General features: G+C 37.3%; 1 protein-coding gene across 1 annotated transcript in view; it reads left to right on the top strand.

Annotated features, from left to right (window-relative positions):
* mre11a (MRE11 homolog A, double strand break repair nuclease) overlaps nucleotides 1-26,971 on the top strand; it is a 136,740-nt gene that overhangs the window by 75,073 nt on the left and 34,696 nt on the right. Inside the window, exons 12-17 of the mRNA XM_039744061.1 lie at nucleotides 4,212-4,318; nucleotides 4,912-5,085; nucleotides 8,113-8,172; nucleotides 11,855-12,062; nucleotides 23,443-23,538; nucleotides 24,016-24,077. Of these exons, the coding sequence (XP_039599995.1) occupies nucleotides 4,212-4,318; nucleotides 4,912-5,085; nucleotides 8,113-8,172; nucleotides 11,855-12,062; nucleotides 23,443-23,538; nucleotides 24,016-24,077 (707 nt within the window). The remainder of the gene's footprint in view (nucleotides 1-4,211; nucleotides 4,319-4,911; nucleotides 5,086-8,112; nucleotides 8,173-11,854; nucleotides 12,063-23,442; nucleotides 23,539-24,015; nucleotides 24,078-26,971) is intronic.

The following is a 26,971-nucleotide window of genomic DNA, read 5'->3' as shown; positions in this document are numbered from 1 at the left end:
TAAACCTGAACTTTTAACAAATTTCTACTTGAGTAAGTACAACCTGAATTTGAATATTTTCCTAAAAAGCAAGTTGAAAAAGAAGGCAATTAGAAAACTAGGCCAATGTATTAATCCTCAAATTGGCATAGAATATGAGGTGCAGACGCATCAAAGTAAAAATTAAATGATTGAAATGATAGTTGACTTTGAATGCACTGCTGAATACTGATTTATTTGAAATAGTAATGTCTTAAATTCGCATACATTAAAACGGGTTAAAACTCAATAAATACTATCCTCAATTGTTCATCATCATTAACGACTTGATAATTATGCTCTACATAAGTGTTTTTTAACTGGTGCACCTTAGAAATAACAAGTAGTGTTCCTGGCTCCTGACGTGAGAATACACCTGACTGAGGAGGACAAAATACCTGGAGAAACTGGTATAAAAGCAGCTCCGTGATTGCCATTTTGCAAATACAGCACTTCGAGAGCACTTAGGCATCCAGGATAGTGTGTGTTCACCAGCAACTCTCGCAGAGCCAAGGGCTAGTGGGCAAATGATTTGCCTCTGACCCTGGGTCAGTGGAGTAATGCAGAGAGAGGGACCACAAGTATGAGCGGGTAATGGGACGAAGCAGCTGGGAAATGCATCCAAAGTGCTCACTAAGTGCTATGTCTGCGAAAGTCATACTCCGAGCTGCTTTTTTTGCCACCCCCTTGTCCGGCCTCTGCAGATATTTTGGCACCTCTGAGAGGTTTAATGATTTTTTAGTTGGTAGAATTCCGCTATGCCATGGGACTTTTTCAGTTACAAAAAATGTGCGACCACTACTCAATCTACATCTTTGCTCCTGACACTCTAAAAAAGATCTCCACAGCTGTTATCTTGCTTAAAAACTGACACTGTACATTACTTGGATGGTTATGTTGCATTCTTTGCAAAGTGCAATAATGGGAACGGATAATCATTACACTTCTGTTTCGTACAGTTTTGTCATTATATTAGGGCAGTCAGCACTGTAAGCTACCTGATAGACCGGTGAGTTAAACATAGAGGTAGTATAGCAGTGGTACTGAATTAAAACTTAGAGGTCCAACCAACAAATGTTTCTCCAATCAATGGTCCAAACCTCACGTTTGTGGTATGATTCAGATCCCTATATATATAGTCATTGAAAGTCTATAAAACAAATAAGATATAATTACCACAGCATTTCAACAATATTTATTTTCAATTTTTAGTAAGGATTTTATGCATTTCGACCCTTTGAATTTAATTGGCTTTGCATTTATATGCTCTATCTCTGTATTATATAAAAAAAAATCCTGGAGAGAAACACTAGGGATATGAGACGTGATCTTCACGTGAAGATCATGGAAGATACTTAAAAGACTCGTGAGACGACAGAGATTGGCCGCACAGCATCTCATGGGGACCTTAAACATGAGAGTTTGTGCCAAGAGATTGACCCAAGACCGTCTTGCTGGAACGTAGAACATGAGATTCTTGCAAGAAACGCCCTACTTACAACCAATATCAAATAAGACCACAGTCAGCAAAACACTTAGTCGTGCAAAGGCTTTGAGCACACACAGATCCAGGGCTCTCAGCGCATATAAAGCGTATAAGGACAATATGTTATAAATTAAACGTAGACAACTAAGCGAAGAAGAAAGCAGCGTGGAGAAAAGAGACTCAAAAGCGTTGGAGAAAAGAAAAAGAATAATCTAGGTGCAGATTCAGAAAATAATGAAAGTAATTATCAGCCCGGAACAAGATGAATTGAAAAAAAGCATGTTCAATTGGGCTCAGAATTAAAAGACAGAGAGTAAAAGACAAAGTAGAACTTCATAAAGACGTTCATAAATATTGGCGCTATACACATGCAGGGCAGGTTAGAGATTATGAAAGTAGTGGAATTCGGAAGGCTCTAAAAAAAAAACCGGCGCGATACATATGTAGAGAAAGTTTAAAGAATATGAAAGTATGAAAATTAGAAAGTATAAAAAAAAAAAAAAGAAAGTAAAGATCGCAGTAGCGCAAACAAATTAAAATTATTACTCGAAAAAGGGAAAATAATCACCACAGATCAGGTGTCATTGAAAAAAAAGCAGGACAAAGCAAAGTCAGAAATAAAAGACAGAGTAGAAAACAAAGTAATACGTCATAAAGAGGTTAAAAACAAGGGGGCCAAACACATACAGAGCAGGTTAAAGATAATGAAAAGTGGAATTCAAAAGACTCAAAAAAAAAAAAAAAAAAACATAGGCACAAAACACATGCGGAGCAAGATACAGAATATGAAAGCAGAAAAAACGACAGCATCAAAACAAAAAAGTAAAGATCGCATTATCGCAAATAAAGAGAATTTATTACTTGGAGAAATAATGAAAAGGTGAATAGAGATTGTGTATATGGACATAGGTGTTATTTTAGAAGTATGTAAAAATTGTAAGGCTTTGAGGTTTAAGTCAGAGAATTTCAAAAATGGGGTTTACCTCACATGTATTGGTTACTTTGCAAAAAAAATTATTAATGACTGATTATGTAGATCGTTTTGTCTGTGCTGAAATTCCAAACAGAGAAAACATAATTGAATTATTGTACAAAGTCATTAAATACATGTCTCACTGACCCCATTTAAAAGATTCAGCATATTTGGACTCGAACGATTCCAAATATTGTTTTTGCAGAAGGTCTGAAATACAAGTGAAACTAATTAAATAGCAACAATTCAAAAAAAAAAAAAATCTTAAAAATGTGTATCCGGAATACCAAAAACAGGGGTTGGTGAGTGAAGCCCCCTAGTTTAATAAAAATTAAAAGATTCACATTTTAAGTAAAAGAAAACAGAGTCATCTGAACACAGCTAAAAAGGGCACTCCTTTACAATGGTCTCATTAGAATTTTTTTATTTTTTTTTTTGTTGCCCCAAAATCTGTGCTACTCTAATTGAAAATTAATTTGTATAATGCTGGGCTGTAAAAAAATGTGAAAGGACTCTGGTGAATCTGTCATAGTGGGGTCTCAGTTTTGTTATTTTATGTGACCTCAGTTCGGATTATTGCGAATATGTTTTCTGTAATAGTGGCTCTTCGTGTTGCTTCTTTTTACTAAAGCCACGGTTTCAGAACACTTGACACAAACTGGTTTTGAGCTACCTGCAGGAAGAATGAATATGTATCGGTTTGTCCAATCATCTTTGAAAGCTCAGTTTTCTGCATCTGCTTTCCGTTTTTTGGAACAAGCAATGCTTACTTTTGCTCTTTCATTTCTGTTATTTCCTTCTGCGGCATCCACACATTTTACCGATACACTGTAGCAATCACACAGATTCACTCTCTCTGGAGTGACATGAATAGAAGCTCACAACTCAAGAAGGAAAGAAAAAATGCTGCATGAATGTTATCGGTCATTCTCATTCATTAATCAGAAATGGATTATGGTGCAGATAGTGCTGTCGCTCTGTCTGGGTCTACAAATTAGCGATACCTGTACTAGAGACTTATCTTTCAGTGGCACCAAAACCAAAATAATTTATTTAGTACTTTGGTGATATGACTTTGATTCAGTCTTCTTAAAGAAAAATGAAATGAAGAAATAAAAGAGAGAGAGCGCGTATTTTTTTCTTTTGCATTACACCAGGACTGCCATAACTCCCACAACCCTGCACCTATGTCAGTATGTATAAATTGAGAAAACGAACGCCAGTGCTACATATTGAAATGTGGCGTATCGCTGTGAATCATGTAATACCAAATTTCAAACGTTTAAATGAACATTTAATTTCATAAAATTTTTAAAGGTAGTATATAAATGTGTATCTAAATCATTAGGAACACACTTAACTTTTTTGTATTATTGTTTTGTAATGTTTAAAAAAAATAATTTACATCAATGTGCCCCTTGACTAAAGCACTGCCTGAGGCATTTGCCTCATTGCCAGCCCTAGATGCTACAGTATTTTTGACTCATTAAACAGCACACATTAATCACAAAAATGAACATGTCAACTTTCCCAGGCCTTATATAGTTCTTCCGGAGATGATCAAGCAATACCATCCTCATGATCAAATAGATTATTTCCATATTGCATTACTATTTCTGATTTTCTTTTTATGTTATTTTGCATTTAGATGTCAGATCACAGAAGTGTTAAATGTATAGTTTATTGCATGAGTTGTAAATATTAAAGCTCCACTTTGTCTTTATATTTTAATAGAAGATGAAAATATAAACCTCCATAGCCTAATAGCAAAACCACCATCAGAAGGCATGATGCTGAGAGTTGAAGATCTGGTTAAACAGTACTTTGAGACTGCTGAAAAGGTGAGCAAAATCAGGACTATAACGCTAGTGCTTTGGTGGCATGACTGGACTGGTTGTGAGAAGCAGTTTCCTTTAACGACAATGAGCATTTGGATCCCTTGAGATTACTCAATTTAGAACAGGACCATTCTTTTTTTCACTCTCATTCTAGAACTAATTTTGGAGGGAACCAGGTGAGGTGAGCTAAGAAGTCTGTGTGCTTGTGTACATTACAAAACCATATTAAAAGATACAAGTGACAGTGTCTCTTTGATCTTCAAAAGCAAACAAATTAAATTAGTTTTGGCATCCTGTTCAATATTTTTGGGAACAGTGTTTTATGAATTCACTGAACACTAAAGTGATGACTAAGGAATTCACTTAATTTCATTGCTGGACATGCTGTGACACAATTATGCAACTATATGTGTGGGTTTGTGTTGATTTAAAATATGACACCGATTTACTAAACAGTACCTGGTGCTTTCTTGTTTGAGATATGGAAAGTTGCACATATTTTAGTAAGTGTTCAGCAGTGATCATTATAATAATTTTCAATATCTTTTCTTTGGTTTGTGGCCTGGATTATTAATTTCAGTAATTTCTTTGAGCAGAATGTCCAGCTTTCTTTGCTCACTGAACGAGGCATGGGAAAGGCCGTGCAGGAGTTTGTGGACAAAGAGGAGCGGGATGCCATTGAGGAACTAGTGAAGTTTCAACTTGAGAAGACTCAGCGCTTTCTAAAGGAGCGCCGGATTGATGCAGTAGAAGACAAGATTGATGAGGAGGTGAGTGCCTTGCATAGAATGTCTATTTTTCCACTTCTGCCTCAACGTAATTAGAAAAGTTGAGAAACACGGGTCAGTGGCTTACCTTACAGAAAAAGAAAATCCATTTCATTAGGGCTAAAGTGATTATCCAGTATTGTCGGCATTGTTACTAGTAAAACATGTTGAAAAATGCTTCTGTTGTTGACTTTTTCTTCAATCAATCAATCAATCAACATTTATTTATATAGCACATATTCATACAAAAAAAATGTAGCTCAAAGTGCTTTACAAAATGAATAGAGAAATAGAAGACACAATAAAAGATAAACATAAGTCAACATTGATTAACATAGAATAAGAGTAAGGTCCGATGGCCAGGGTGGACAGAAAAACAAAAAAACTCCAAAGGCTGGAGAAAAAATAAAATCTGTAGGGTTCCAGACCAAGAGACCGCCCAGTCCCCTCTGGGCAATCTACCTAACATAAGTCAAACAGTCCTCTTTGTATTTAGGGTTTTCATGGAAGGACCTGATGATGATGGTCACGTAGACTTCTGGCTTTCAGTCCATCAATGTTGGTGCATCCTGATGCTTTGAGTAGGTGGTGGTGGCACAGGCCGCCACCACAAAGAAACCGGAAAAAGAAACAGAAGAGAGTAGGGGTCAGTATGGATTTTGGAGCCACTGTGAATAATTATTATGAAGAATTGAACATACAGAGTATCAGTATTAAGTTAAAGTGAAGTTATAAAAGGCCATGTTAAAGTAATGTGTTTTCAGCAGTGTTTTAAAGTGCTCTACTGTATTTGCCTGGCGAATTCCTATTGGCAGGCTATTCCAGATTTTGGGTGCATAACAGCAGAAGGCCGCCTCACCACTTCTTTTAAGTTTAGCTTTTGGAATTATAAGGAGACACTCATTTGAAGATCTAAGGTTACGATTTGGAATATAACGTCAGGCATTCCGATATATAAGATGGAGCGATTATTTAAGGCTTTATAAACCATAAGCAGTATTTTAAAGTCAATCCTGAATGACACAGGCAACCAGTGTAGTGACATCAAAACTGGAGAAATGTGTTCGGATTTTCTTTTCCCAGTTAGGATTCTAGCAGCTGCATTCTGCACTCGTTGCAAATGATTTATGTCTTTTTTGGGTAGTCCTGAGAGGAGTGCGTTACAGTAATCTAGTCTACTGAAAACAAAAGTGTGAATTAATTTCTCAGCATCTTTCAATGATATAAGAGGTCTAACTTTAGCTATGTTTCTTAAGTGAAAAAATGCTGTCCTAGTGGTCTGATGAATATGCGATTTAAAATTCAGATTACAGTCAACGGTTACCCCTAAATTTTTTACTTCCGTCTTAACTTTTAATCCTAGTGCATCAAGTTTATTTCTGATAACCTCGCTGAATCCATTATTGCCAATTACTAAAATTTCAGTTTTCTCTTTATTTAGTTTGAGAAAATTACTATTCATCCATTCAGAAATACCAGTAAGACATTGTGTTAGTGTATCAAAGAGTCGGAGTCATCAGGTGCTATAGATAAGTACAGCTGTGTGTCATCAGCATAGCTGTGGTAGCTCACGTTGTAACCTGAGATAATCTGACCTAACGGAAGCATGTAGATTGAGAATAACAGCGGACCCAGGATAGAGCCTTGTGGAACACCATATCGGATATCATGTGTCTTTGAGATTTGATTACCACAACTCACAAAGAATTTTCTCCCTGCCAGGTAGGATTCAAACCAATTTAAGACACTGCCAGAGAGGCCCACCCATTGACTAAGGCGATTTCTAAGAATATTATGATCAATGGTGTCAAATGCAGCACTCAGATCTAAGAGGATGAGAACAGATAAATGGCCTCTGTCTGCATTTACCCGCAAGTCATTTACTACTTTAACGAGTGCAGTTTCTGTACTGTGATTTGTTCTGAAGCCTGACTGAAATGTATCAAGAATAGCATGTTTATTTAGGTGGTCATTTAACTGCATAATGACTGCCTTCTCTAGAATTTTACTTAAGAAGGGCAGGTTAGAGATGGGTCTAAAATTTTCAAAGGCAGAGGGGTCAAGATTTTTTTTCTTGAGCAGGGGTTTAACTACAGCAGTCTTAAGACAGTCTGGAAAGACCCCCGTATCTAATGACGAATTAACTATGTCCAGAATATTGTCAGTTAGTACGCCTGATATTTCTTTGAAAAACCTGGTTGGTATTGGATCAAGGACGCAGGTGGAGGGTTTCAGTTGAGAGATTATACTATGTAATTCAGGTAAATCTATCCTGGTGAAAGCATTTAATTTGTTTATAATGGAGTACCGGGGCTTTGGAGGTTCTGCAGTGTTGGGGAGATATACTATGTTATCTCTAATATCATTAATTTTTTGAGTGAAAAATACAGCAATGTTCTCACAGGTTTCACTGGAAGTATTCTGGGGGCATTCCTTTGTGTTACCTGGGTTTAACAGACGGTCAATTGTTGAAAATAAGACTCTGGGATTACTAGCATTGTTATTTATAATATTAGAGAAATAGCAGCGCCTCTCAAGGCGGACTGTGTTATTGTATTCTGTTATTTTAGCCTTCAATATCTCATAATGGATAGTTAGTTTAGTTTTCCTCCATTTACGCTCAGCTCTACAACATGTTCTTTTTAAATCAGACACTCTTTGGGTCTTCCATAGAATAACAGTACTAGAGGATTTTTTAACTGTCTTTTCTTTACAGTTAAAGGTTCCTCAAATCTCCAGTGGGTTAGTAATATAAGCTCCTTTCACAGCGGTCATTCAACATTTAATCCTCACTACAGGTACCTTGATCTGATCTGGGATTGGTCAGGGGGTAGGCAGTGTATTGAGACTGATATACCTGAAATATGCTCAAGCAGCAACAAAGAAACAACTAGAGACAGTGTGATAATTATGGATTAAGTTGATGAAAAACTATGCCAGAAATTAAAAGAAAAGATAAATATGGGGATGTAATCTTTAAACAAAAGAGATTAAATTAATCTTAACTTTTTAACTTGCTTAACTATTTAGGTTCGTCGCTTTAGAGAAGCAAAGAAGAACACTGCAGAGGAAGATGATGATGTTTTAGAGGTAAGATGTAACATGGTGGTATTCCTGAATTATGAGATTGGTACTTTTAGTGCACATCTTTAATCATGTGTATTTCCACTTCAGCTTTCTTCGCAAATGACTCTTAGTAAGGCAGATGAGTTCATTCTTTATTTAGTTTGCTTACTTTTTCTGATTATGATATGACTGGTTCTAAAGGTTTTATTCTTCTTTGGAGGTTAGCTGCTGTTTTTGATCACCATATTATAATAATAACTTTTTTCCTAAGAAGTCAAAACTCAAGGCTGTTCAATGTATCTTGCCTAGTGATTTGAAATATAATTTGCAAGAGATTATCATAGTATTATTTTATCTGCCTCTTCATGTTTTATTATGTATGTTAAAAGAGAATTATTAAGGTTTTATCAAACCGCAAGGGAGTAAATTGACAAAAGCCTTGTGTGTTGGATGTAAATATTTTATTTATTAAATACGTAAGCAAGCTAAGTAATCAACAATTAGTTTAATGGAAATGTGTGTCAAAATACTAGCAGCTTTCACTTTTAGTCTCCAGTATTTCACAGTCATTAAGATGCTTTACAGCTCATAACAAGAATTGTAGTCATGGGCAAACCAAGTCATATCTGGGAAGGGCAAGCGAAATAGGCAGCCAGGACACAAGGGACAAAACAAGAGTTAAAGTTAGCGGCAAAAACAGTTCAAAACAAAGACATGACTTAGTATTAGGCCTACTTAAATGAGTAAACTCACTCTCTTCTAACTCCAACTGAGGGACAACACAGGCCTGGATCGACAATCAGTTCATATGTCTTTGCTGCTGATGGTCACTGGCATGTTGAACAGGATAACTAGACAAAATCCTAGTCATTATGACAAAAGACAACATTAAAAAGTAAACTTAGTCAAAATAATAATGCTTCCAAAATAAAAAAAAAAATTTCTTCTTAAACGTACACAGACACAAATAACACTGATTACTGTGACACAGTTCTACCATATTCTATAACATGTATTCAATGTAATGAGATCACAGTATTAAAAGACTTTCTTTCAGTATGTTTGCTTTATTATGCTACATAAACTTAGCTCTAAAATCTTTCACATGACAGACATTTCAGTATCAATTCTACTCTCTTGTGGCTACCTATTCTGTAAATTTGAACGTTTATGTTAAAAGAATAAGTATCTTTCAAATCAAGTATATTTCTTCGCAAAGATGGTATGTATGCATTTGCCACTTGAAATTGTTTTAAAAATTCAAGCATTTTCTATAAATTTTTCAATGTCTCCTAAATGTTAAAGCCACAGTTTTCTTCAAGAATCTAAACATTTGCTACTTCAAAGTGGACATATTTGGTAAGTTTTAAGGCTTTTGCTTTCCAGCTGTGAATTCCAATGTAAAGCACCAGTGTGGCCAACATATTTTAAACATTTGTTAGAAAGCACTTAACTTCGTAGCACAATCTTGTAGCAAATAGATATATACCATTTTTGTGAAGATATAACTTTGACTTGAAAAATACCAAACTTTCCTTGAAGTGCTTTATTGTAAACAGCTGCAACACCATGGTAATACCATGGGACTCGGTACACATTATACAGAGTGTACTAATACTGATGTATTTAATTTGTTTGCTGCGATGGAGATTTAAAATTTATAAGGCAGCCACCTCAAATCTAAAGCATCTCTCATGTACCATTTTCAAAGGATAAAATAGGCTTAAATTCAAGTGACCTAAAATTGAAAGGAAAAAAAAAACAAAAAAAATATTTATTTGTCAGGATAATCAACTGTATTCTGTAATGTAGATATTACTGAATTTTTATAGCATTTGGTTTACATTTAGACATATGTATACTAGTTTATTTAGTAATATAAAGGTTCAGATTAATAAAAAACCTATATACAGTATAAATTGCCCTTTACTGCTTTATTTAATACACCAAATCAAAATACCTGTCCTGACAGATACTTAAATGAACCAGGCACAACTCCTCACAGTAATTTTTGAATGCTGTAAATAGTACAATCCAATAAAACCCTACTATAAAATTTTCAAATCGGTAAATTTAAAAATTAATTAAAAGGAAAGAAGTGATAAAACATAATATGAGGAGAACATAACACATGTCCTTGAATTGCCTGTAATACTGCAATAAAAATAAAAAAACTGGAGGAGTTTCCTTTTTCACTAATTAAGGGAAAGCAAGAAAGGGGACCCTTACTTGAAAGGAGCCCATCAAGATCAGCTTTGTAGCCAGCACAGTCTTTAAAGCTGGGTGGAACTTTAGGCCTGGCTTTAGTGGAACTGTGTTGTTCCTAAAGGTTGACATCGGGGTTGGGGTTCATATCTATTATTAGAACTATTAGTGTTAATCTCACTAGTACACAACACAACCTTCAATTTAAAACAAGGCAACTTCTCATTTATGTCTTCCTTTTTTAGGCCAATACTTAGTTTTTATTGTTATCCTCCAAATTAAATCCTGTCTGTTTTCTCCTTGAACCTGAACCGGAACAACAAATTGTGCCTCTTCATTCTTAGTCTTTTTTTTTTTTTTATTGTGGCTTTGCACCTGAACTGTTTAGCAAAGCTGTAATAGTACTATTCTGCCTAGATGAAAAAGGCACAATTAAATTACTGCAGACAAGGAGATGAACTAGATAAATCATACTCAAATGGGAAACAATGCTCCAAATCAAGTGTACACACCATAATCAACCAACTTGTAACCCAAAAATCAATGTTAAAACAAAATTAATAAAATCAAGCAAAAAAAAAAAAAGTTAGTTTTACTTTGAAAAAATTTCACATAGCAGTCCAGAATCTTAGGACCTTCTGAAGTGTGATGTATGTCGTGACTTCTGGGACCGCACACCTTTCGAACAGACTCTCGAGTCATAGCAACAAGACGCAAAACAATGTCACATGAATTTCAGACATAACTATTTCAACAAACAAAATAAAAAGAAACATTAAATGTTCAAAACAAAAAACCCCCATTAAAAATTTGAAAGACTCAAAAGAAAAATGTATTAAGTTTAGACAAATTTTAACACCCTAATTCCCATAAAGGTACATTCACAACAAGTACAGTATTACTGTATGCTCCCAGCATGCTAATATAATTCACTTCAAATTGATATTCTGGTAGTAGTCTGTAGGATTAGTGAGACCTGACTGAATAGTTTTCGTGTTGTGGTTCAGAATTGATCAGTGCAGAAGTAGGATAAATATTGTGAAAGCAGGTAGGAGTGAGATTAAAGAAAAACTGTCTGAATTCGTTTCATTGCTTAACTTTTAATTGGAGTGGCAAAAATTTCATGGATCTATTTGAATCAAGATATGATGGAATAGTTTTATGGGTACCTGCAGTTGGGTGGCTTATTATCTATATGTGTAATGTACCCCTGTCTGTTTTCTGAGTTTATAATATGCATCAGGTGAACTAGCATGAAAAATGTAGCATTTGTTATTTTTAGAAAATGGCTTGCAGTCCAAAGAAATGGTTTCAGCAGGTCAGTTTGGCATAGCCCTGGTCTAGAGTGTTTAAGAATACAGTACAGTATAACAGTACTGTTTCTCTAATGATAGTAGTTTAGTCTTCTTTTTTTTAATTTAGGACAAACATGATACAGTCTCTTTTTTTTATAACTGTTCTCTGGAATTTTATAATCAGTTGATCTTTTCACATTTGCCAGGCTATCAACAGGGCAAAATCTCACCGACCTCTTGAAGAGCCATCTGCTGCCTTCAGTGACCTGGATGTCGACATGTTGGAAGAAGCTAATGCAGATGACTTGGATGAAGTTGTTTTAGCTCACACAACTCGTGGAAGGGGGAGGGGAAGACCTCGTGGACGAGGAGACCAAACTACATCAAGCAGAGGAACGTCAAGGAGAGGCAGAGGTCAGCATTTTTAACAACTGATAATTAGTTTTTTCTCTCAGTGCCATATTGACACCACATCTACACCTCTTAATCTGTCTAGCATGTTTCCAAGTGTGGGAAGTATTGGAATTAGTTGGCACCTGATGCTTCACAGCATCTGGCACAGATTGGAATCCACCAGAGTACCACAGTACCACTCAAATGTTTCAGTAAATGTACATGAAATAATTTTTTCATGATTATCAACTGTTTAAACTTGTCCTTAACAACTATATTTTATTTGATGAAATGTATGTGTATACTTACTCTAAATAAACAGATAATCCTAAGAGCATTTTATTCAAAAATACTTTTAAGTATTTACCTAACAATGTCCATGACAGTCAGAAAAGAGTTTAAGATTTTGTTAGGACCATTGCTACTTGTTCTGAGTTAAACAGTATAATTAACCTTCAGTCATAAAGTATTGTTAGCAGGTGATCACTACAAATATTAGTAGCATAGGCACAAATTTGTCTTTCCTAAATGAAAAAGTGTAGAAAATTTCAAAATATATTCAATTAAAGCTGTAATTTTATTAAGGATTTTTAAAACAGATTGAAAGAACTTCATAAGTGTCTTTAAATGCTGTGACCAATATAATCTTGAGGAAACTTCATTCATTCAGCTTTTTTAATCATAGCACTTTCTTACTTAATTTATCTAATGCTAGGTTCTTTAACCCTCTGGTTTGTAGCTTTGGAAAGCAGAGTTGAATACCAGCCAATACATGCACAGATTTCATATATATTTCTTTTCTTTATAGATGAAAAACTGCATAAACTTATCTACCCTGAGTTGCAACCAGCATCTAGATTTTCATAGGAAAACTTAAATAAGAAAAAAAACAACTTGTAAGAAAACCAAACATGCTAAGCAATGAATCTTCAATACATAGTGATTATCACCACAAAGGTCAAACTGTTCACATCTCTGAATATATTTATTTTTTGTTTCATAGTCTCAGGTGGTATGTTGAGACAGTATAGGGATGGGTTGGCTTGCATGCAGTGGTGTCTCAGTGTTAATATTACACAAGTGATTATATTGCTATTTTAATTTTGACTTTGCTAATAGTGGTGTAGAATGTGGGCAACAGAAAATTAGCTGTCAATAAGTACCTAGATCAAAATACTAACTGAGATTTGGAAACTATCGATAGATATAACATTAAAGCAAATATCACAAAAATGAACCATTCAGCCAATAAGCTTATCAGTTTCTATTCACCTGTCTTTAGCCAAATAACCCCCAAGGGGCTACCATCTATCGCAGTGCTTGGTAACCTGTTCTCTGTATTTATGATGCAGTGTGTCAAGAAAAACTTCATCCATCTGTCCTCTTCCTCTTATCCGAGATCGGGTCGCGGGGGCAGCAGTTTGAGCACAGATGCCCAGACTTCCCTCTCCCTGGCCACTTCTTCTAGCTCTTCCGGGGGAATCCCGAGGTGTTCCCAGGCCAGCCGGGAGACATAGTCCCTTCAGCGTGTCCTGTGTCTTCCGGCTCTACTCTGAGCCCCTCCCAGATGACTGAGCTTCTCACCCTATCATTAAGGAAAAGCCCAGACACCCTGCGGAGGAAACTCATTTCAGCCGCTTGTATTCGTGAACTCGTTTTTCGGTCACTAAACATAGCTCATGACCATAGGTGAGGGTAGGAACGTAGATCGACTGGTAAACTGAGAGCTTTGATTTACTTCTCAGCTCCTTTTTCACCACGACAGACCGATGCAGAGCCCGCATCACTGCGGACGCCGCACCGATCTGCCTGTCAACCTCACGCTCCATTCTCCCCTCACTCGTGAACAAGACCCCGAGATACTTGAACTCTTGCACTTGGGGCAGGATCTCGCTCCCAACCCTGAGAGGGCACTCCACCCTTTTCCGGCTGAGGACCATGGTGTCGGATTTGGAGGTGCTGATTCCCATCCCAGCCGCTTTACACTCAGCTGCGAACCGATCCAGAGAGAGCTGAAGATCGCGGCCTGATGTAGGAAACAGGACAACATCATCCCAATCCTGAGTCCACTAAACCGGACCCCCCTCAATGCCCTGGCTGCCACTAGAAATTCTGTCCTTAAAAGTTAGGAACAGAATCGGTGACAAAAGGGCAGCCCTGGCGGAGTCCAACTCTCACTGGAAATGGGTTCAACTTACTGCCGGCAATGCGGACCAAGCTCTGACACCAGTTGTACAGGGACGGAACAGCCCTTATCAGGGGGTCCGGTACCCCATACTCCCGGAGCACCCCCCAGAGAATTCCCCGAGGGACACGGTCGAACCCCTTTTTCCAAGTCCTCAAAACACATGTAGACTTGTTGGGAAAACTCCCATGCACCCTCCAGGACCCGGCTAAGGGTGTAGAGCTGGTCCACTGTTTTGCGACCAGGACGAAAATCACACTGTTCCTCCTGAATCCGAGGTTCGACTATCTGACGGGCCCTCCTCTCCAGGACCCCCGAATAGACTTTTCCAGGGAGGCTGAGGAGTGTGATCCCTCTGTAGTTGGAAGACACCCTCCGGTCCCTCTTCTTAAAGAGGGGGACCACCACCCCGGTCTGCCAATCCAGAGGCACTGTCCCCGATGTCCATGCGATGTTGCAGAGGCGTGTCAACCAGGACAGTCCTACAACATCCAGAGTCTTGAGGAACTCCAGGCGTATCTCATCCACCCCCGGGGCCCTGCCACCAAGGAGTTTTTTGATCAGAGATGGGAGAGCCCACTTCCAAGTCCCCAGGCTCTGCTTCCTCATTGGAAGGCATGTTAGTGGGATTGAGGAGGTCTTTGAAGTACTCCCCACAACGTCCCAAGTCGAGGTCAGCAGCGCACCATCCCCACCATATACAGTTTTGGCACTGCACTGCTTCCCCCCTCCTGAGACGCCAGATGGTGGACCAGAATCTGCTCGAAGCCGTCCGAAAGTCGTTCTCCATGGCCTCCCCAAACTCCTCCCACGCCCGGGTTTTTGCCTCAGCAACCACCGAAGCCGCATTCCGCTTGGCCTGCCAGTACTTGTCAGCTGCCTCCAGAGTCCCACAGCACAAAAGGGTCCTGTAGGATGACTCCTTCAGCTTGACGGCATCTCTCACCGCCGGTGTCCACCAACGGGTTCGGGGATTGCTGCCACGACAGGCACCGACCACCTTACGGCCACAGCTCCGGTCAGCTGTGGGACGTGGTCGAAGTTCTGCCGGAGGTGGGAGTTGAAGCTACTTCTGACAGGCCTGACCGGCATCCTCCCCCACCATCGAAGCCTAGTCACCATCAGGTGGTGATCAGTTGACAGCTCCACCCCTCCCATCACCCGAGTGTCCAAGACATGTGTCCGCAGGTCCGACGACACGACCACAAAGTCGAACATCGAACTGAGGCCTAGGATGTCCTGGTGCCAAGTGCACATATGAACACCCCTATGCTTGAACATGGTGTTCGTTATGGACAATCTGTGATGAGCACAGAAGTCCAATAACAAAACACCGCTCAGGTTCAGATCGAGGGGATCACGCCCTTCCAGGTCTCACTGTCATTGCCCACGTGAGCATTGAAGTCTCCCTGCAGTATGAGGGAGTCCCCAGAAGGTATGCCCTCTAGCACCCCCTCCAGGGACTCAAAGGGGTGGGTACTCCAAACTGCCATTCGGTGCATACGCACAAACAACAGTTAGGACCCGTCCCCCCACCCGATGGCGGAGGGAGACTACCCTCTCGTCACCTGGTTTAAACTCCAATGAACAGACTCCAAGTCGGGGGGCAATAAGTATGCTCACACCCGCTCTGTGCCTCTCACCAGGGGCAACTCCAGAGTGATAGAGAGTCCAGCCCCTCTCAAGGAGATTGGTTCCAGAGTCCAAGCTGTGTATCAAGGTGAGCCCGACTATATCTAGCCGGAACCTCTTGACCTCACGCAGCAGCTCAGGCTCCTTCCCCTTCAGAGAGGTGACAAGAAAAACTTGTTTCTGTGAAATTAATCCTTAACCAGTTTTCATATTTTTTTAAGAGATCATTTTAAAGCCACAGCAGGGGTCTGCCATTCTAATTTAAGCTCCTTCAGTCTTTCCTCATAGATTAAAACCCTTAGTTTTAGAATCAGTCTTGTTACTCTTCTCTGTAATTTTTCTAACATTGTCATTTTGTAGTACAGAGATCAAAACCATACGAGGCCTCACAACTGTATCATCTGTGCTGAGCAAAAAGCAAAAACTCCCTTTACTTGTATTCTGCACATTGTGCTGTTGCCTAACATATTAGCCTTCTTACTTGCACCTTGACACTGTCTAAATGTAGGAAATACCAAGTCTTCTACAACATCCTAGTTCTTCTTTTATCTTCAAATTTAACATTTTTACTTCATAAATCTGATACATTACATGTGTTTACATTAAACTTCATCTGCAACAAGTCTGAATTCTACCCATGCTATTCCCATTAAGTAAAACTAAAACTATATCATTAATGAAAAAATAATCATGTTGTTAACTAAAGTAAAACTGAAAATCTTTCTGAAATCTAGAACTAATAACCCAGAGAACTAAACGAACATGAAATGGTCTTTATATTTTAGCTTAGATTTTCCCAACACAATGTATATGCAAGTGTGTAGTTGCTAATATAGTTATTCAATATTGTTTAAAACCATGCAACAGTAAATATGGCTAGAAATTTGATTTATGTGCAAGTATCGCTTGTTGCTGGTGACTGAATCTTTGGAATTCATTGTTAATTTCATCCATCAGTCAGCTTTCCCTTTTAGAATTGATAGCACATATCAAAGCCTCATCAATTGTCAGTGACTTATTCTGTGAATTTCATTGGCCACAATTGAACATCAATTGCAGTTAGCCCTTTGTCGACAAATGGCAGACAACATTCAACTTAAATTCAAACATGCCACACATACCTTGAAATATACATCTAAATATTTTGAAAATTAGATCAACTGAGGATTTTTCAAATTCAAATAGCGACCTCCATGCTTCAGTATTTAGACAGGAAAAAGATGTTACTGTTAATGCCAAAGTTAGTAGGAATTTCAGCAATTTAACCTTGCTTCCCACAGGTATTGTTTATTGATGGTACCTTTGCAGTGACAGATTAAGCAGAAAGTAGCATGCTGTTGATGTTCTCAACAGAGCCAATGCTACATGTATAATTTTAGTTTTAATCAGGTTAATTAGTACTGATGTTTGAACGTGGGTGGTTCAGTTTTGCAGAGCTTTATCAATCCCAAATGGATGGACTGCAGTAATCTTAATATATTTAGAATGCTGCAGCATTGCAGAGTTTTTAACAGAGGATTGTGATGTTCTGTGCTTGGGAGCTCATCAGCACTGTTAACTCTAAAATACACCATTCCTCTCATAATTCTCTTTAACAAGAGAACCAAATCTGCTCTTTTGAAATAAAATAAACTCTGGTGTTGGATCTGTGTGCAGCGAAGTTTCTTTGTCTAGCATTGCTGTGCTTAACAAAAGGCTCATTGGCAGTAAAGCTCTAGAACAGATCTGATTCATTACAGATTGCAATCTTAATATCTCTTGTAAAAACAAAAAAACAAAGCCTCGAGGAGTTTGCATCTGTAAATGAGACAACCCCTGTGTTGTGTGTTTACTTTGCAACAGAGGTCAAGTTAGGTTGGTGGATCTGTACAGAAGAGCAGACAAGCAGCAATTAAATAGTCAATATTGTCCAGCACTTGGCTGTAAAATGTGTTTATGAAATCTTCTCTTATCCTGTTCATTGATCCTTACCACTGTCTGTGATTTTAACATCTAAATTTATATATCTCTATGTGTAATTGTACAACAATTGTGTTTTTGTTCATGGCTTTCTCCACTTTTTTCCCTGCTTCTTTCTAAGTCTGTTTCAGATCTTTGACTTTCAAATGTGTATTAATTTTTAATGTTAGTTTGTATCCTGTGTTTTTGATGACACCTTTGTATTCCTATTTGTGAAGCACTTTGAGCATCAAAAAGGTGCTATATGAATAAAATGTATTATAATTATCATTATTATTATTACCCAGCGTCATGAAATCAGGTTTAATTGCTAACCTGGTCAGCAACTGCATGAAATTTGCTTGTTATGTGGACCAAGTTTGTGTAACAGATATTGTTGTAGAGCAGAATATTCAAAGTGTGTCGTTAAGCACTCTCCATTGCCAAAATCTGTTCCTAAGTTACGTCTTCCCATGTTAAGGTCACAGGTAGCTCCTCAGGTTTTACATGTTGCTGAATGAGTGAATGATTTGAGATGTCGCTATAACAGATATTCTGTATTTAATGTAAATTGTATGCTTGTAGAAATGCAGTATATACAAGGAAAAAACTTTAATTTCTATTTCTGCAATTATAGTTGTTAACACAGTTCAAATAGTGTCTTCAATGGTATTAAAACAAATAAGTAGCTTCACTGGAAAAAAAATATTCTTTCAAAGTTTTGAAATGGGTAGAAGACATATAATCAACATCAGGAGAAATCAAATGTAAATATAAAATACGACTATACAGTATGTGTCAGGTGATCTTACTGCTTGCAAAGTGAATGTAAAAAAAATAATCAGAAAGTGTGTTTGATATTAAATAACCATTTGCTTAAACTTGTTGCAGGTTAAAGTAATACATGACATCAAATCACACTTTTTATTTTCTTATACTGCATTGCCTGATTTACTGAAAGCCTAGAACCTTGATTATCAGGAGAAAATGGAGTTGTGTCACAGACAGTAAAATTATGTGGATTAAGTTGATAGGTACAACATGAATGATATACAATTTGACAACTCTAAAGAAAACTGTGCTTTACACTCACAACAGTATGTTAATGAGGATGTTTTGATGTGACAAAAACTGGAGGGTAATTGCTGAAAAGCTAAATGCAAGCAAATAAAAGAATGAAAAACTAAAATTAGAAAATGGTAAAAAAAAAATAAAAACAAGTAAAAATTTAAAATAAAACAAAAAATAACTAAATAAAAACTAAAACTTTTTTTTAAAAACTACAAATACACTTAATTATATACAGCTCTATATGTAAAGACTCAGCTGACACTAGATTGTCTGCTTTAAATTACCTGCAAATGCAAACTTAACAAATATCACCTGAAACTTTAACCAGACGGATTTGTTTTAATATATTAATATCTGTGTTGAGTTCAGGTAACTATACATACACTTCCATATGGGGTATATGACAGTAGAAAGTAGACGAGTTTCCTGTTTTCATAATATGCCAATATACTTCAATATATTTGTGGTACTGCTATTAAACAAGCAAAGTATTTTGAACACAGTTGCGTTTTAATACGAATACAAGTTAATTAACTGCTTTTTAAAGGAATTTTGACCCATTTTTCTTTGCCTTCAAGAAACGTCATTGTGACTTATGCATTAATCACTCTATTAGTTGGAGTGAGATTGAATCTTTTATATGCTTCACACAGAGATGATTTTTGTTTTTTTTGCACAAAATGATGACTTCCAACTGAAGCATAACAGGTGTGCAGTTTGAACAGAGAGCTATTAACACTGTTACATAAAGGTGAATCCGTGGTAACGTTATAAATGAGAGGTCAAAAATTATCTGGCAGATTACGCAAATGGAACTGTATACATCTGATATTCCTATCTGTAGCACATTGTAATGGTTCTCTACATCCTTCCAGTGGTTAGAATATATGCCATTACTACCATTTCTTATATAAATTAAAGCACACTCTGTATGGTTATGAAATGGAGCAACTGAAGATACCAAATTGTTATTTTTGATAGTTTATCATTAATTGTTTACTGGTGGGTTCTCATTTGTTACTTGCAGAATGTCTGTAAAATTCAATTCTGCAGTAGATTTAAAAAGATACGTGCCTCACCATGCCAGCTGAGTCCTCCAGCTGAAGGTATGTCTCAGTGGAGCACTGCAGAGTAATATGTGTTTGAAAAGGAACATACTTCTCTTGAACATAATCCTGTCTGTTTCTATGATGACAACAGAAACATATCAACCAAAATTTCATATAGGCTGTTCCAGGAAGTCATATGTGAATATTGGAGTGGCTCAAAGAAGGAATAGGGCCATTGTACGTGACTGGATTTGTTACATTTTAATCTTGGACACAAATTACTGCCCAGATTATTTTATAAATACATCTTAACAAGACAGAACACCAAAGAAAAAATCCTCTCAGCTCTGCTAATAGAGCAAACCCTGCTGAACACAAAAGGTACTTCAAAACTTGAATATGAAACCCAAGATTGGTCCGTCTGTTTTCATCACATATGCAAACAGTGAAATGTGTTCTTATAGATTTCAACAGTTTTCTAAAATTGTAAGATTGTAAGATACCTTTACTGTCATTGTACAATATAATGAAATGTCATTTGGAGCAAGCCAATATATGCTTTAGATAAATGTATATCAGGGCAGATATTAAACTATAAGAAGCACAAATTTAAAAGTAAACATTAGTAAAGGTATATATGTTCCACCTTGGTCATGTATAAGTGTGTAACTATCTATGGTTGATGCAGAAGTTTAGTTCAATCTGTGGTGTTTCTGCCACGGGAAAGGGCAGTGATCACTGTGCATTCAATAGACTGATTGCTTTGGGGTAAAAACTGTTCTTCAGCCTGGTAGTATGGGCATGCAGATGAGTGAAAATAGTATAGCTGGGGTAGGTTGCATCTTTGCAAATGTTCTTTGCTTTTCTGCTGCAGCGGGTAGTGAAGATATTTTCCAGTGATGGTAGCTGAGCGCCAGTAATTCTCTGAGCCGTTTTCATTATCTGTTGGAGGACCTTCCTGTTCTCAGAGGTGCAGCCAGAGTACCACAATGTAATGTAGTATGTAATGACGGACTTTATGGTTCACTTGTAGATTTTAACCAGCAGCTGTTGTGGGAGTTGTGCTTTCTTCAGGCTTCTCAGGAACTGAAGCCTGTGAACACCTTTCTGGGCCATTGCTGTCTTGTTTGTCGTCCATAACAAGTCCTGACTGATGTGAACTCCCAAGAATATGAAACCCTTAACTGTCTCTACCCTCTCACCATTAATGCTGATGGGATAGTGACCACTGTAGTCCAGTCTCCTGAAGTCCACAATCAATTCCTTTGTTTTCTTGGAATTGAGTACAAGGTGGTTGTTATGGCTCCAACTCGATTTCTTCTCTATAGGCTACTTTGTCATTATTGAACATCAGGCCTGTCATGGTGGTGTTGTCTGCAAACTTGATTATGATGATTACAGTCATTTGTGTAGAGGGAGTAAAGGAAAGGGCTTAGCACACAGCCGGACAGTACTCCAGTGGATGAAGACAAGTGCTTACCCATGCGCACAGTTTATGGTCTGTTAGTGATGCTTTGCTAGGTTGTGGTGGGCTTGAATTGATAGACAGAAAAAGTGCTTTTGTAAACCTTTATATCTTTTAAAATTGGAGAAGGGATGATAATTGTAACAAGTCAATTACAAAAGCTGGCATAATAAGCAAAGTTGATATGTGTGGCTTCTGCACAGATATTACAGCTTCCTTTCATGTAACTTAGTTTATAAATCAACACAACTAACACACAAACATCTATGTAATTTTTTGGATTAATAGCAATATATACAGTACGTTGTTTGCATACAGTGAAGTAATAGTTACCTACTTAATTTTAATAAGGCATATTGTTTTTTCTCTGTTTCTTCTAGTGAAAGGAGACATGCACTTGTGCTTGGAAGTAATCAGTTAGGTCTTGATGGAAGAAAAGGATATTTGGATTAAGGAGGGGGTGGGAGGGGGCTGGAACTTGAGTCACTATACCTACCCCTTTGTGCATGTCCCTAGTGCAACACAGAACTAAAGGGTAAAGAGTTGAAACTTTCATTTTAGAATGTTCATGCTCTAAAACAAATTTGAATATATTTTATATGCAAATATTAATTTGACAGCCATTCTGCACATATGCTAGGGAGATGCATTTTATATTTTGATCATTTGAAATTCTTTGCTTTTTCAAGCTTATAGAACTTATTGATGATTTATCTTTATTTTCTAGTATTAATTTTGTCAAATATGGAACATGTATAATTTTGAAATATGTTAGATTTTTTAATTTAAGTTTGGACAAAGTGTGTACAGATAATGGAAGGAACATGGTTCCCATATTTTCTAGTAAAATAAGATGACATTTTACCCAATATAATACTTGGGATGTACAGTTGAAGTGAATTTGCCAAGGAAGGTTGTCACACCACTTTACGTCCTTCTACAGTGGAACCTCAGTTCACGACCATAATTCGTTCCAAAACTCTGTTTGTAAACTGATTTGGTCGTGAACTGAAGCAATTTCCACCATAGGATTGTATGTAAATACAATTAATGTAAATATATATTTTTTTAGTTTTTAAGCACAAATATAGTTAATTATACCATAGAATGCACAGTGTAATAGTAAACTAAATGTAAAAACATTGAATAACACTGAGAAAACCTTGAACAAAGAGAAAACTAACACTGCAATAGTTTGCGCTATAGTGCTAGGAACCGCTTGCTAAAAACACTTTTTTTTAATGAGTTTTAAGCACAGGGAAAATAATGAACATTTGAAAAATCCGTAATTTAATAAACCACCAAGAAAAGTAACATTGCCACAATACATGCTATGAACCGATCGCTGTAAACAGAACTGAAAACAAAAACAAGCCTTTTCTACCTTATGCGTCCAGCCCTCCCTCTCTTGCTCGGTCGCTCTCTTTTTCGTGTGTGCATGTGTCTCTCTTTCGCCAGCCTGGAGTGCCTGTGTGTGTCTCTCTCTAGCCTGCACCTGTGTGTGTCTCTTTCTCTAGCCCATGTCTGTGTGTGTGCCTCTCTCGTGCCTGTGTTGTGTGTCTCTGGGGGGCCTGTGTGTGTGTGTCTCTCTGGCAGGCCTGTGTGTGTGTGTGTCATGCTCTTTCTCTCTCTCTTGCTTGCTCGCTGCACAGGAAATGCACAGGGAGAGACTGAACATGTACAAACCGAAAGGGAAACTGGCTTGTTCGTATACCGAGTGTGTGGTCGTGAACTGAGGCAAAAGTTTGGCAAACTTTTTGGTTGTAAACTGATTTGTACGTGTACTTGGGTACTTGGACCCGCAGGGACATGAAAGTTTTGATCTCATAGATGTGCAAAATTAATTAATTTGCTCCTCAATATATATCATAATTATTAATAATTATTTTCCGATTGACACTTATTCCTGCCTTTGCCTGTTATCAAAGGTCACTTACATGGACAACTTGTTACTTTTTTTTTCTGAATATTAGGCAGAACCTGTGCTCATAAGTTTTCAGATGATTTTACCCTCTCTCTCTCTCTCTCTTTTTTTTTTTTTTTTTTTTTTTAACTTAATAGGATCTACAAGCCAAGCTGAATCCAAGTTGACCGGAAGAGGGAGAGGTCGAAAGGCCTCTGCTCCAAGTCCTCTTAAAAATGCTTCCATCTTGGATTGTAAGAACTTTCTGAATTGTTAATATTTTGTTTTACAAATATGCCCTATCTAGTTCCTGAAATTTGACAGTAAGCTTGTTCTCCACATTCAAATTGGTATTCACTGCTTGGTGCATTTCCTGATTGACTCAAATTCTTTCAGTCTTATCGGGGCTGCTTGTATACATCTAGTTCTTGTCAATGTAGCTGCAGTATAGTACAATGTATATATGTATAAAAGAGGCTATGAGGATTTTTTTTCTTTAACAATTTCTTATTAAGCTGGTTCAGAAAAGTGGGCAGACGGACAGTTATTAAGAAAATGTCAGTTTAGCCATTTTAATTCTTAAACAGGTTTTAATTAAACACTTAATTTCCAAATCATTGCTTTTTGTCAACACCATGATTCTAAAGGTATTTTTATAAGAGTGTTGTGAGTTACAAGTATTTTTGAGCCTGGACAAGATACATGTTGTAAAATGATTTTAATGTGTTTAGCTTTTAGGAATGCTGCCCAGAGACAAATACGAACGCAGATTCCCAAGAACTATGACGAAGAGGTACAAGTCACATATAGTCAAAGATTATTTATTGCCACCTCCTCTTGAGGCACCTGTTTGATGGCTCTGATATAATAGATCATATCTATTTTCACTGGAGTTAATTTTCTGGCATATCATCAAACAATTTCTTTCCCTGTCGTCTCCATCAAACTTGTTAGATGTCACTGTTTTTATTAAAGTACAGAAAACACGGAAATTATAAAAGAGTGCACCTTGGCACTGAACAACCAATGTATTTTTATGTTTTGCTATCTGTGTGAGAAGCTAATAAATGTGATTCTGGTATTGATAGCATGTAACCACAGTGATCATATTAAATTAAAGTGGCTGCTTGCTTTTGTTGCTCAGCAGCATTATCAGCAAACTAAAAATAATCTAATGTTAAAGTAACTAGACTAGAGGAGAGGGCCTGGGGTATAGTCAGACTGTGGGTGTTGCTGGCCAAATGGTAGGGTGTCTTGGGATCGGCTACTGATTTATTCAATACGAAAGTAGGCATAGGGTTTATCTAGTACGTGGCACCTAACATTCTGTAGTTCAGTTGTATCTTTTATTTCTTACTGTGATAACCAGAGGCAGTGTATTGTAGAATTAAAATTACTATTTTTTTTAATTTATGACTTTTATCTAGGGGTTTGTATGCAGTCCTGTGGTAATTTATTCAGTCATCGGTGTGTCTCGTATAACTGAGGAGGTATATTTTCTCTCAGCAACTTAATTAAATTAGGGTACTGTTTTGTGGAATTAAACATACAATGTATTTTCTATTAACTTTGTGTGTAAAAAGTTTGATTTATAGAGTTTCAGCAAAACAACTAGTGTTAAATTTACACAGAATCCATATAGTTACTGTTATTTATTTATTTATTTTTGCCATTCCAGTCATTTACAGAATTGTTGTATCAATCAAGTCTTATTTTAAATATAGAACCTTTTATTATTGAAACTTTTGATGATGTTGCCTGAAACTGGATTTAGCAAAAAGTATATTGTGTGATGATAGGACATACATTGCCCTGTAGAATTATTGACACCCTGGCAAAGATAAGCAAAAGACTGGGGGGGAAAAAAAGTATTTATTGTATAGTAGCCCAATCTTAACACTCTGGTTATGGGAGAAATCAAACCTTTTGAAAGAAAATAACATTCTTGCAAAAATATTTTTTGCTCAAAACATGTCAACATTATTGGCAACCCTACATTAAGTACTTAATGCACTTGCATTTTGCCATGATAACAGCACTTGGTCTTTTCTTAAAATGTATAAAACCAGAGAACACATATAAAGGGATCTGAGATCATTCTTCTACACAAAATCTCTCAAAAAGTGTTGGAAATCCATGGACCTCACTTGTAGACTATGCTCTTCTCCTCAACCCACAAGTTTCCATTAGAATTTAGCACCAGAGACTGGGATGGACACTGTAAAAGATTAATTCAGTGAATTATTTATGTATGTATTTTGTGGTTTGCTTTGGATTATCTTTTAGCTGGATGATGCAGCCACAATCAAGTCTTGGCATCCTGACTGAGACCAACAGATTCTGAACTAAAGTTGCGTCTCTCATCGTTACGCCTCCCACGTAATTGAGTGGCTGCCCATATAAGGCCGTCCGTCAGCAGCAATCCAAGAGAAACACTCTACCGCTAAATATTCGCGGGTTTAGGGATGTGCTTATAGAAACGAAGATGAGATGGTCAGGGTGGTGTTTGCCACAAACTCAGCGAAACTGTGAGAGAAACTTTTAAGTGCCGGGTCTTAGCTAACATTACATACAGCCGTGGACATCACACGAGATGGCACCAGCACAGCTGGGAACCTTCGATGCATGAACACCAAGCGGCTCATGTGAACTGACGCAGTGCAGAGACAAAAAGCAACAGTTCCAAAGAGTGCTGAACAAAAACCGAATTACACAATTGAGAAGGCAGCAAAAAAATATGAAGCGTCTGATACATACAAGCATATTCATAAGTGCAGCTACTGTGGAAACAAAGCACACGGTGGAAAAAGTCAATGTCCCGCTAAAGGAAGACAGTGTAAAAAAAAAAACCCGTGCATGCAGTGTGCCACATCTCAGATAAAGAGGAAGACGAGCTGTTTATTGATGCAGTAAGAAACGAATCGATGAATGAAACCTCTTATCTTTACAACGATTGACAAACACGGAATGTAACTTGAACACAACACATCGTACAAATACGACCCTGATTGAAAGAAATAATGATAATCAAATCCTTGGTGACAGCAACACTCAATAACACTCACAAAACAATTACTGTATATTGACAATTATGTTACGTTATTTTTAAAATGTTCCCTTTTCTTTTTCATAACTTCTTTAACACACTACTTCTCCGCTGCAAAATGCAGGTATATATGTATACCCTGATCTACATACTCTCAATAAGACAAGCCACACGCCGTGGTGCAATTTTAGAGGCTTCGCCTCTAGCGCCGACATCCGAGGTTCGATTCCCGAGAATGGATGCACTGAGTATATACGCGCGCTTCCCGATTCATTTTACCCTCGCATCTCCTTAGTTTGGGACGTATGAAAAAATATGTGGTTAACGCAGAATCATGTTACGTTATTTTTAAAATGTTTCCTTTTCTTAGCACAAACACAGCTGAGAAGCTTCTATACATGTACTCCATAACGCGTTAAAAAAAATAACGCATTTAAGCACACTTTCAATTCCAAGCAAAGGGGAACTTTTGTCAATGCATGATTTCCTGGTACATCGATTACACTGATGCACACATCACAGCTACAAAAATGTTAGAGTCGGAATAAAGCACGTTCCTACGACTGATCGGAGGAAAATTTCATTTCAAAAGACTACCCGACCGAAGCCTTGATAAAAGCATGGTTTTGTGCACACTGAAA

This window comes from Polypterus senegalus, chromosome 2 (assembly GCF_016835505.1).
Source record: "Polypterus senegalus isolate Bchr_013 chromosome 2, ASM1683550v1, whole genome shotgun sequence".
Taxonomy (NCBI): domain Eukaryota; kingdom Metazoa; phylum Chordata; class Cladistia; order Polypteriformes; family Polypteridae; genus Polypterus; species Polypterus senegalus.
Note: the sequence above shows the minus strand (reverse complement) of the source record. Positions and strands in the feature narration are given on the sequence as shown.